Here is a 12246-nt window from a genome sequence, read left to right on the forward strand (position 1 = left end):
GACCCGTGCGGTGGGATGAGCCGGGGGGTGGAGGGGGCACTGCCCGTACTGAGGTTCTGCAGCACCCGGTCCCTCTCCAGCTGGGTGTCGCGGATCTTGTTCTGCAGCAGGATTGGCTTCTCCTCGGACTGGTGCTTGAGGGTCTGCAGGCGCCGCTGGCTGTTCTCCAGCTCCTCAATCAGCTTCTGCTCGATCTCGATCTCGCAGGTCAGGTCGGCCAGATCAGCCTGGAAATTCACCACTAGAGGTGGGGGGAGAGTCAGTCAGCCAGGCAGCCCCGGGGAGGTCAGGAGGAGAGAGCCAGGCAGCCCTGCACCGGCCCGGAGAGGCGAGGGGCAGTGCCTGGCTCACGGGTCCCCTATGGACTCTGGCATTGCAGAGGAAAGGAGGCAGATGAGGCAGGACTCAGAGGGGATGGCATCTCGCTCCTGCGGTCTTAGCCTTGCCTGGGTACCCGAAGGCGAATGCGGGGGGCTGAGGAGGAAGGGACAGAGCTTGGCAGCCAGGCCTGTGCCACTGAGCACCAGCTGAGCCAGACCACCTTAGCACCCTGACTGGCACCTCGTGCACCTCCAGCCAAGACCTGCCCAGCTCACCCTACAGGCCCACTGCAGCCGCCTACAGCCTCCCCAAAAGGGGCACAGCCCTGAGTCACTGCAGATATCCCCGGCCCCAGCCTAAGCGCAGAACTGGGTGCCGTGCCCTCCGAGTTACCCTTCTCCTCCGCATCGGAGTCCGAGTCCACCAGGCTCTCCTCGCTGCCCGAATCCTCGTCCTCATCCTCACAGCCACTCTCCTCCCGCTCCTCCTCCTCCTGGGAAACAAGCGCAGGGTTAGGGCAGAGATCAGGAGCCTTCGGCCCCTCTCTTATCGTCGCAGGGGCTCAGGCCTCTCCCCATCCGCCACCCCCAGATGTGGGTGAATTAAAGCGATTGCCTCGGAAACCAGTGCCGGAGAGAGGACGTTTGACCCGGGGCCAGGGGCAGGGCTGATCCCTGTGTGCAAAGGGAGTGGGCCATGTCTGGGGAGCTCCCCCCAGCCTCCCCGCTGAGATGGCAGCTGAAAATGAAGGACCTGATGAGAACCTCCGGGACGGCTGGGGCAGAGGGGACACGGTTCACGGGACAAAGCCCAGCTGCATGGAAAGGCCTGTGGCTAGTTGCCCTGCCCCACCTGTTGCCAGGGTGTCAGATGGCACAGGGCACTGCCAGGGGGCAGAGGGGACTGTCTTACCCGCCATCCTCGGCCATGCCCTGCCCCCACTCTCCACACCTAGGCGGGGCCAAACAGCAGCAGACTGGCTGCCCTATGTGGGGGTGGTCATGGACCCTGACCCTGCCCCCCGGATCCTCTGCGACTCCCACAGACAGGTTGGGCTTTGCCCCACCTCCCAGGGTGCGGCAGGACACAGCTGCCCCAAGTGCCGGCGAGGCACAGAGAAGGCCGCTGGCATTCTGGCTAGCAATCGGGCTCCCAATGTTGTACTTAAAGTACTGCACAGGATCTTTTCAGGGGGAATAAGGCAGAACGCCACATTTATTAGTAATACATGTATTCATTAACACTGTATTATATGCATATAATATATTACACTTACACAAACACACTCCGTCTTGTTGTTACCAATTAGTTGCTCCCCTTAACTTCACTGGCCAGGTGAGTTAGATGGGGGAGGGGGTGGAGCCGGGCTTCTGCCGATCCGGATCGATGCTCCCATGTTGACAAGACGAGACCCGGGGTCCTCTGCAAGACACCTCACTTTTATAGCAGCTTTCCTTTTATGCAAATCTATACCAGATTCAAACTCTGTGTCTGTGTCCATTGGTCCTTTGTGCTGCTTTCTTTTGAGTGTTGTCCCAATGCTGCAAAGAGGGTGTTTCCAAAAGAAGGTGCTTGCTTCTAACCCCCGAGGCCGTCAGTATGTCTGCTTGTCTTTAATGAGCCCACTTGACACGTTTTATTATTCTTGGGTCTGGCTCCCAGCCCCTCTCCAACAGTTGAGGCTGTCTGGAGGTGCTGCCTTCCATGCCTTGCTCATCCACACCTCATTCATTCAACAGGGCAATTGATTTGGCGGGGGGGGGGGGGGGGGAAGAGCTCTTGTTCTACTGCTAGCAAAAAGAATTTTTTCTTCTATATTATTCTATCCTGAGGGGCTATAATATTATACCAAGGGCAATGCAAAGTTTCTAAATGAGGTTTTGATACAAAGTCCCATGAAAACAGAGGTCACACATGGGTAGACCCACCACAAGGTTATATGAAGAGGCACAATGTAAAGTCATATGAAAATTATCAGAGATTGATCTACATTGTCCCCCTTTTGACCTCTCAAGAACAATTCTTGAGTGGTCACCATATAATTTTTTTGTATTTGTTGCAAACAAACCAAACAATTATAACCAGGTGAATATAACTAAAACCATTACAGTTGACTAAACACCAGATATAACATAAACACAAATGCAAACAATTATAATTATAATAATTGGAAATACAACAAAACCATTACCATTACAATAATTGGGTATGTTGACAAACAAAATGAGGCCCAAGTTTGATGCTGCAATAGCCATCAAACAATAAAAGTCACTGAGGTCAGGACCTTTTTAAGCACACACAACAAATAAGATTTTGTAGGAGTACCACAGTTGTTATGCAAGGTTAAGCTGATTTGGACTTAAACTAACATTTAGTTGCTAAAATGTTGTAGAATTTTCTATTTTTAACAGTTGTTTTCAGAGGTTTCTGGGGACCTGAAAGATGGGGCCATATAATTATGGGCCAAGGTCTTACAGGTTATGGGGGCCCAAGAACTACCCTTCAGGGCTTGGGGAAATAGAACCAGAGTGCATAGAGGAAAGTGTGGAATTAACAATACAAGCAAATGTAACTAACAATACAAATGTATTAAGAACAAAAATTAACAACAAAATGACTATTAGAGAACCTAACAAAAAATAAACCTGATGCACTGGGGACCAAAGTTTTTTTGGACACAAGTGGTGATTGATAAGTTGGATGGAGATGGGGGAAGTAGAGAGAGGAAAAGACATTTACCCTGTCTAGTGTAGTATCCCCTCTCTCTCTGGACCCAATGCTAACACAGGACACCACTAGAGACAGACACAGAACATGCAACACAGAACACTGAACACAGACTTTGTCATGACACTATAACCATGGTATTTTATAACTCTTCAGCTGGTATCAGCTCTCCTGATGTTCTGGTTCAGATCCTGAAAGATAGAAGCTTGGAAACAAATTAGCACAGTGCTTCACCCTGGCAGAACCTGCTTAGTCTCTGCCACAGTGTGTTTGGTACTTGGGGCTGCACAAATGCTAATTAAGTGGTGCATTTCTTGTGAGTGTAAATCCTCCCTTTCTCTCAGTAAAAAGGCGTTAACACTCCATCTAGAAAAAAAATTCTGTTTTAAAATCTCCAGCCATTTTGCCATGGCCTGGAGATCTGAGGCAGAAGCAGGCACTGTTGTTAACTGTTTTAATGGCATTTTGGCCGTGGGAGGAGGAATTTACCCAAATATCCCAAATATCCCCCTTCCCAATCTCCAGAGGGGTCCCAAAGGTCTGCCCCCTTCTGGGGTCTCAAATGTTTCTTCTCCTGATGTTACTGCTGCTGTAAGATTTGAGAGTGCTGTTTTAACTCTCTGTACCCAACCTGTTTTTCAGTTTCTTTATCTATTGCTTGCCTGGGCCCGATCCTGCTTTTTTCAATAAACAGTTTCTTTCCATGGGCACAAGCCTTGTTTCACTACCAATTTAGCAAGGAGGGTGGGCTTTTCAACTAGCCCCCACCCTTCCTGGTTCCATTTCTTAAACATTTTCTTCAAAATTGTGAAATTACCACAATATTACTTACAAAACAAACAAACAAACAAACATAAACCACACTACACTGCCCAAACTCCTATATTCTTCAGAGTTTGGCTTAACAGAACAAGATCTGCATCTTATGTTTTTAACCCACTCTGGGCCAGAGGGAGAGACGCTAAGCTTCCCTCTGTATTACTCGGTTTGCTACCACCGAGGGTTCATACACCAATTATACAAATCCTTCCCCGGATTAGATCCTTCCCCGGATCAGAGTGAGAAACACTAAGTTCTCCTCTTTAGCTCAGTCTTGCTACGGCTGAGGGTGTATGTACCTCTATAATACAATTTAAACCTAAACTCCTATATCCTTCAGAGTTTGGTTAATCCTTCCCCGGATTAGAGTGAGAAACACTAAATTCTCCTCTTTAGCTCAGTCATGAACACAATTTAAACCTAAACTCCTATATCCTTCAGAGTTTGGTTAATTAACTGAAAGTTTACACTCTTTTTCCTATAGTGCCAGGCTTGCTAAAGCTGGCGGTGTGCACACCAGTTTTATAATAACTGTGGATTCTATGCTGTCCGCATTCTCCACCAAAATGTTGTACTTAAAGTACTGCACAGGATCTTTTCAGGGGGAATAAGGCAGAACGCCACATTTATTAGTAATACATGTATTCATTAACACTGTATTATATGCATATAATATATTACACTTACACAAACACACTCCGTCTTGTTGTTACCAATTAGTTGCTCCCCTTAACTTCACTGGCCAGGTGAGTTAGATGGGGGAGGGGGTGGAGCCGGGCTTCTGCCGATCCGGATCTATGCTCCCATGTTGACAAGACAAGACCCGGGGTCCTCTGCAAGACACCTCACTTTTATAGCAGCTTTCCTCTTATGCAAATCTATACCAGATTCAAACTCTGTGTCTGTGTCCATTGGTCCTTTGTGCTGCTTTCTTTTGAGTGTTGTCCCAATGCTGCAAAGAGGGTGTTTCCAAAAGAAGGTGCTTGCTTCTAACCCCCGAGGCCGTCAGTATGTCTGCTTGTCTTTAATGAGCCCACTTGACACGTTTTATTATTCTTGGGTCTGGCTCCCAGCCCCTCTCCAACAGTTGAGGCTGTCTGGAGGTGCTGCCTTCCATGCCTTGCTCATCCACACCTCATTCATTCAACAGGGCAATTGATTTGGGGGGGGGAGAGCTCTTGTTCTACTGCTAGCAAAAAGAATTTTTTCTTCTATCTTATTCTATCCTGAGGGGCTATAATATTATACCAAGGGCAATGCAAAGTTTCTAAATGAGGTTTTGATACAAAGTCCCATGAAAACAGAGGTCACACATGGGTAGACCCACCAAAAGGTTATATGAAGAGGCACAATGTAAAGTCATATGAAAATTATCAGAGATTGATCTACACCAACCCCCACTCCACGGGGGAAGCCTCCCTCACCGCCTCGTTCTCGTCCGTCTCCTCCCCGTTCTCCTGCTGCAGCTTTGGCCTCTTCTTAAAGGCCTCCTTCTCCAGGCTGCCAGGAAGAGACGGGATGAACCGCGGTGACAGGGAAGCCCTGGCACACGGTCCCCTTAGACCATACATCCCCAACACCCTCCATCTCAGAGCCCTTCAGGAACCCAGCTTCACTGCCCTCCAGAGAGACGGGCCAGGCAGTGTTACCAGATGGGGAGACTGAGGCACAAGGAGGGGAAGGGACTCACCCAAGGTCATATGGCACGTCAGAGGCAGAGCTGAGAAAAGAACCCAGGAGTCCTGATTCTCTGCTGTATGGCTTTGGCTTCCCAGGGATGGGGCAGGACAATGTCTGGACCAGCAGGGCTGATGGGGGCTGGAGGGTGCCAGGGCTGGAAGCCAAGGGAGAAGTGGGCATCCTAATAACTATGGTCCTGCCATAATAATGAAGAGCCAGGGGTGGGAGCACCCAGAACAGACCCCCCCGCTCTGTTCCCAGCAAGGAGTTGGCCATCACCTCTTCCTCCGCTGCTTGGTCTCCTTCTTCAGCCGCTCCAGGTCCTGCTTGGCCCGCCGGAGGACTTCGGTGGCCTCTGCCTCCATGGAGACCACGGGGCTGCTGAGCGCCCCCAGGCCTAGGCCTGGAGACGAGCCCAGGGAGTACAGGGGCCTGGAGGAGACCTGCGACAGACTCCGGCGGAGCGACTCGTTCATGGCTTCGCTCTCCAAGAGCTTTGTCCTGGGGATCGGAGGGGCTTTTGGTTACGGAGATCTGCTGCCCTGGGCAGATGTCCAAACACCCCAGGGGAAAAGACACCCCCTCCCCCCAACCTCTAAGGAGGGGTGACCAGGAGAGTGTGTGTCTGGAACCTAAACTGCCCTCGCTCAGCTCGGACAAAGGGGCTCAGGGCTCTGCTCCCGGGGAGGGGTGCTGCAGAAGGACATCGCAGGGAAGGAAAGCTGGCATGGCCACCACTAACCATCTGCATGCCTCTCGTGGGAGCAAAGAGTCACAGCAGATGCCACTTCATGGATTTAGTGCCTTCACTTAGATGGCAATGCAGCCCAGGCCACGTCACAAAGGCCCCAGGGCTTCCCACCAGGTCTGAACGCTAACGGGAGAGAAGCAACCCTATGGCCGACAGCCAGTTCTCAACAGCCACGGTGATACGCTGACATGGCAGCCTAAGGGTTAATCTTCAGCAGCGGCTGCGCTAGACACGGTGGGGCACCTCTGTTTTCTAGCATTACGGACGGGGTCTGGATCCTCAGCGGGAGGGGCGTAAATCGGCATTGCTCCAGGGACCCCAGTGGGACAACGCTGATTTTACACCAGCTGAGAATCTGGCCCAGAACGAGCGAGGGGATTCCTGTCTCCAGGGTTGTCAGTTTCTCCAGCACGAAATCCACATATGAGCAGCACTAGCTATCAGACTGCATTTCAATGTACCCCCGGGAGGCATTTAAGTCTGGATCAGCCAAGGCTCCAGAGAAAGCTTGGGAGCACAAGGGCCGGACAGGACGCCCTACAGGATGGAGACATTTCCATCTCGAATGTGGGGCTTTTATTTATATTTCAGCAGCACCGAGAGAGACGGGATCGAGGCCCTGTTGTGCCAGGTGCTGCACACACTCGTGAGACGGGCGCTACCCCAAAGCACCGACAATCTAAATGGTCGCATCAGACCAAAGGCAAGAGAGAGGGGAAGTGACTTGCCCAAGGTCATTGGCAGAGCTGCGATGCCAGCCTACTATTTGAACCCAGTGCCCGCGGCACCAGTCACCCAGCCGGGAGCGGCAGAGCCAGAGAGGGAATCTGGGCCTCCAGAGCCCCAGGTCAGCAGCCCCCCCGCTAGCCCGCACTGCCTCTTTGCAGGTCCTCTCAAGCTGCACGCGATACGTGGCCCCCCCAGACGGGCGGAAGGAGAGAACGTGACCCACGCCTACCTGAGCTCCTCGATCTCCCGGATGTAGTTCTGGATCAGGGCGCCGATGGCCTCGTTGCCGTCACCTGGAGGGACAGAATTAGGATCACGGACTAGATCAGAAACACCTAGGAGCTGGGCTGCCACTCAGCTGCCCTTGGACCTGAGCTCTGGGGTGACTGTAATTTTCGTGGGACCGATCCGCATGCCCCACCTCGCATACACGTTCTCCGGAGGTGCCCATCCTCACCTGCCTTGGCCAGTATCAAATTGGCCTCCTGGCTCATCAGGTGGGTGACCTCGCTGTTGATGGCATCAATGGCCTCCTGCATGGCCTTCACCCTCATGCGCAAGGTGGCGTTCTCCTTCTGGAGCATGGCGTTCTCCTGGAACAAGTCACTGTAGCCCTCGGCGCCGTCCTCCCCGATCACACGCTTGCCCTGCGGGGAGAGGAGAAAGGGAGATGCAGAGAGGGCAAAGCCACAGCGTCGGTCAGCCCTGGCCAAACTCACCCGGCCACGTGCTCAATGGCGCCATACTGAGGAAGATGGGTAGGGTAACCCTACGTCCCGTTTCGGCTGGGACAAGTCCCTTTTTTAAGCCATGTCCCGGGCGTCCCGACTTTTTTTTGGCAAAAGTGGGCATTTGTCTCCAAGGGCAAACGGGACAAACACCCAGTTTTGTCAAGAAAGTGGGGTGCAGAGGAACGTGGGGGGGAGGCCGGGATCCAGCGGGGGGCAGGCAGGGCTCGGGTGAGCAGCGACGCTGGCCCCAGCCTTTGGGAAATAGTCGGCCTATCCCGTATGTGCTTTGCTGCTCGCCCCAGCCCTGCCTACCCTCTGCACAGGGAGGGGGGCTCGCGTGAGCGGCTCAGGCCAGCCCCACATGGGGGGAGGGACTCAGGCGAGTGGTTCGAGGCAGCCCCGTGGGGGGGGGGGAGGAGGAGGAGGAGGGGCTCAGGCCAGCCCCACGGGGTGTTCTGTTTTCCCTTTGGGAAATATGGTCACCTTAAAGATGGGTCACAGCAAGAGGAGCAGGGAAAAGGCGGAGACTCAAAAAATGGCAAGCGTGCCCGTGGGAAGGCCATGCTCGGGGGACAGCAGAAACAGGGAGCAGCTGACATGCTGTTGGTGCCTTTTACTCAGGTAAGGTACTGATCTGAGCCCCATGATGGCAGGAGCTGAGCACCTCCCAGTTTAATGCATTTACCCTCATGCACCCCCAGGGGGCAGGGCAGTGCTCTGACCCCGGCTGGGCAGCTGGGGATTGAGGCCCTGAGGCTAAGGGAGTTGCCCAAGGTCACACGGGGAGTCTGTGGCAGAGCAAGGACTTGACCACAGCGCTCCCAAGTCCCAGGCCAGTGCCATGACCACTGGGCCATCCTTCCTCTCGGGCTGGGGAGGTACATGACTCAGCTCAATAGCAACCTCTGGCTGCCTAAGGGCTGGTGCTCATGGGAAACCAGTCCAGCCAAGCTCAGCATGAAGCAGGATGTCGGATATGCCACACAGGACAGGGATATAAAGCAGGAGGTGCCTTCCCAGCTCCGAAACATACCCTGAAGCCTTCTCCCTGTTCAGACATGACATACAGCCCTTTAACAGCCTACCTCGCCATAGTCCCTTGCATCCTACCCACAAACTACAGCACCACTGAAACACAGCCATCTCTGCGGTGGAGCCCAGAGCGGTGGCCAGAGCCCCTCCCCCGCTTCCCCCCTCCTCCACAGTCTCAGCACGCCACTTGGGCGGGGCGGAGCCAGACATCTGCTCTAAGCCGAGCGGCACGGTAAGGGGGCCGGGGAGTTGGAGAAGGGGGGCAGTCAGGGGACAGGGAGCGGGGCGGGGGTTGGATGGGTCAGGGGCTCTGGGGGGGGCTGTCAGGGGGGCAGGGGTGTGGAGAGGGGTCGAGGCAGGCAGGGAGCAGAGGGGGTTGGATGGGTCGGGAGTTCTGGGGGTCCTGTCAGGGGGCGGGGAGCAGTTGGATAGGGCATGGGAGTCCCGGGGGTCTGTCTGGGGTGGGGATGTGGATAAGGGTTGGGGCAGTCAGGAGACAGGTAGGGTCCTATGGGGGCAGTTAGGGTTGGGAGTTCTCAGGAGGAGGCAGTCAGGGGACAAGGAGCGGGGGGGGGGGGTTGGGGGTACTGAGGGGAGTAGTCAGGGGGTGGGAAGTGGGTTGGAGTGGATGGGGGCAGGGCGGGGCTAGAGCGGGACTTCCCCCTCCCCCCAGTGTCCTCTTTTTTGATTGTGGAAATATGGTAACCCTAAGTTAGTGGTCTGTGCAGCCTGGCTTATGGGAACCATCCTGGGCTCCCAGTGTGGTGGCCAAGCCTGGATGTGTCAGAGAGCAGACAGAGAGAGGCACAGAAGAACAGGGGTCTCATCTTTCAACTCTGCAGCTTGGACACACCCTCGTGCCTGGGCTCCTGGCCTCTCCTGCCTGGGGTCCCCTGCACCTTGGTCTTGCCTAGTTCACACCCAGCTAGGGCACCCCGGCTCTCGTCCAGCTGGCACTCATTCCGCACGCTTAGCCGCGTCCAGACCCTGGCACCTAGCTCTGGTACAACTGGCTCCTCGCACCCAGAGCCTGGGCATCCCTGGAACCGGGAGTTACCCAGGTCATGGGGGCTGGGGTGGGAGGAGACTGGGGGGTCGGAGGGAGGTCTCTGCAGGGTGGGGGAGGTTCCATGGGGGGGATTCCACGGGGAGTACCTGGTTCTTGTCCAGCTCGCAGTTCTTGTATTCGCTCTCGCCCTGCTCCTGGAAGGTGGCGATGACAAAGCCGACGAAGAGGTTCATCATGAAGAAGGCGATGAGGATGATGTAGATGATGAAGAAGATGGCGATCTCCACCCGGTAGTTGTAGATGGGGCCCATGTCCTCGGTGTGCCTGGGGGCTGCCATCTTCTGCTCCTGCTTTTGATGATGAGTGAAGAAGGCCTGAAAGAGCTTTCCCAGGTCGTTCTATAAAACACAAGACAGTCCCAGGCTTAGGGTTGCCAACTTTCTACTCACACAAAACTGAACAGCCCTGCCCTGCCTCCCAGGCCCCGCTCCCTGCTCACTCCCTCTGTCACTCGCTCTCCCCACTCTCACTCACTCCCTTATTTCCACCAGGCTGGGGCAGGGGGTTGGGGTGCGTGAGGGGGTGAGGGCTCCGGCTGGGGATGCGGGTTCTGGGGTGGGGCCAAAAATGAGGGGTTTGAGGTGTAGGAGGGGCTCCGGGCTGGGGGATGGAGCTGAAGGGTTCGGAGTATGGGAGGGGGTTCCGGGCTGAGGCAGGGGGCTGGGAGGGGGTACGGGCTCTGGGCTGGGGTGTGTGTTCTGGAGTGGGGCCAGAAATGAGGGGTTCAGGGTGCACGAGGGGGTTCCGGGCTGGGGCAGGGGGTTTTGGGGTGGAGGTGCAGACTCTGGGGTGGGGCTGGGGATGAGGGGTTTGGGGTGCAGGAGGGTGCTCCGAGCCAAAGGCGTGAGGGCGATCAGGGCTGGGGCAGGGGGTTGGGGCGTGGGAGGGGGTCAGGGGTCCAGGTTCTGGGCGGCGGTTACCTCAAGCAGCTCCCGGAAGCAGTGGCTTGTCCTCCCTCTGGCTCCTACGTGGAGGTGCGGCCAGGTGGCTCTGCGTGCTGCCCTGTCCGCAGGCACCCCCCCTGCAGCTCCCATTGGCTGTAGTTTCTGGCCAATGGGAGCTGCAGAGCTGGCACTTGGGGCGGGAACAGCGTACGGAGCCCCCTGGCTGCCCCTACACATAGGAGCCAAAGGGGGGACATGTTCCTGCTTCCAGAAGCCGCGGCTGACTTATCCCTGCTGTGCCGCTGACCGGACTTTTAATGGCCTGGTCAGTGGTGCTGACCAGAGCCACCAGGGTCCCTTTTCGACCAGGTGTTCCGGTCAAAACCCGGACACCTGGCAACCCTGCTAGTGCCTTAACCATTGGCCTGGCCTTCCTCTGGCTTACGAGTCCAACTCCTCCTTGGTCCTGGCCATTCAACACTCCCCTCGGCTCCCTGCCCCCTAGAGCAAACTGCCCTGTGCTGCAGGCTTTGCTCTGCATAGAGACCCACGCCTGGGCTCCTCTGCTCAGCAGGGTCCCGGGAACAGGCTGTGAGCACAAGAGACAACAAACCAGGACTGGTTCCTCGCCTTCCCCACCAGTCCCCCCTCAGGCAATGACACCCCCCCGGTCCCTGCGCTCTGGCTGCCAGGTACATGCAGTGATGACAGGGGGCGCCTACCTGCATTCCTCTTCTGTCATCTTGGCCGGATCCGTACAGCTGCTAAACTTCCCCTAGGTTTAAGCAGAGAGCAGAAGAATCAGGGATTGTACTGTGAACCGCAGGGGGCCTGACTGATAGACCTGGGGAGCAAGGACAAGGGCAGCTGCTGGCAACTGCAGTACATCCTGACATGACCCCACGGCTTGGCCCCGACCCAGGGGGCAGCGTCTCCACGGCCCATTCCAGCCTGAAAGGGGCTGGTTAGTGCCAGCCGTGAGCGTCTGGGCCCTACCCCAGCTGGGCCTTTCCTTAGAGGTGCTTAGAGCCCAGCCAGATGTGCCAGCCCTCAACTCTCCCTGCGCAGTCAGCAGCACTGACAACCCCTAGGAGCCCTGCAAGGCCCAAAGGCCAGACCACTGCTGCAGCAACCCGTAGCACTTCTAGCCAAAGAGTCACGTCAACCTCATCCATTCGCACAACAGCGCAAGCGCAGACCTGCCTGCAGTGCCACGGGTGGTCAGGAGGAAACACCTGTGATCCTGCAACACGGTGGGGAGCTGGAGCGGGCGGGGGAAACCGAGTCACAGGTGGGGAAGGGACTGGCCCAAGGCTACCTGGCTGGTCAGCACCAAAGCTGGCAAGAGACCCCCAAATTGGCTGACTCCCACTGGGCCATGGGGCTGCCTTGCGTGGGCACAGATTATGCATACACTGCCCTGTTCTGCCTGCAGCGTGCTGGTACCCCCAAGGGGATGAATTTCTGACATGGGAGAATCCCCTCTCTTAAAAGAAACGAAGA

At 55.6% G+C, this 12246-nt stretch overlaps 1 protein-coding gene across 1 annotated transcript; it reads right to left on the bottom strand.

The window, feature by feature from the left end:
• Positions 1-2148: 2148 nt before the first annotated feature.
• On the bottom strand, positions 2149-10452 carry LOC135980049 (kinesin-like protein KIF21B). Its single transcript, XM_065580135.1, has 5 exons — positions 9946-10452; positions 7485-7674; positions 7257-7320; positions 5827-6048; positions 2149-5367 (listed from the first exon to the last, which is right to left on the bottom strand). The coding sequence occupies exons 1-5, from the start codon at positions 10135-10137 to the stop codon at positions 5253-5255; spliced, it is 783 nt and encodes a 260-aa protein (XP_065436207.1). The 5' UTR covers positions 10138-10452; the 3' UTR covers positions 2149-5252.
• Between the last annotated feature and the right edge of the window lie 1794 nt (positions 10453-12246).

This window comes from Chrysemys picta, unplaced genomic scaffold, assembly GCF_011386835.1.
Source record: "Chrysemys picta bellii isolate R12L10 unplaced genomic scaffold, ASM1138683v2 scaf1671, whole genome shotgun sequence".
Lineage (NCBI taxonomy): Eukaryota > Metazoa > Chordata > Testudines > Emydidae > Chrysemys > Chrysemys picta.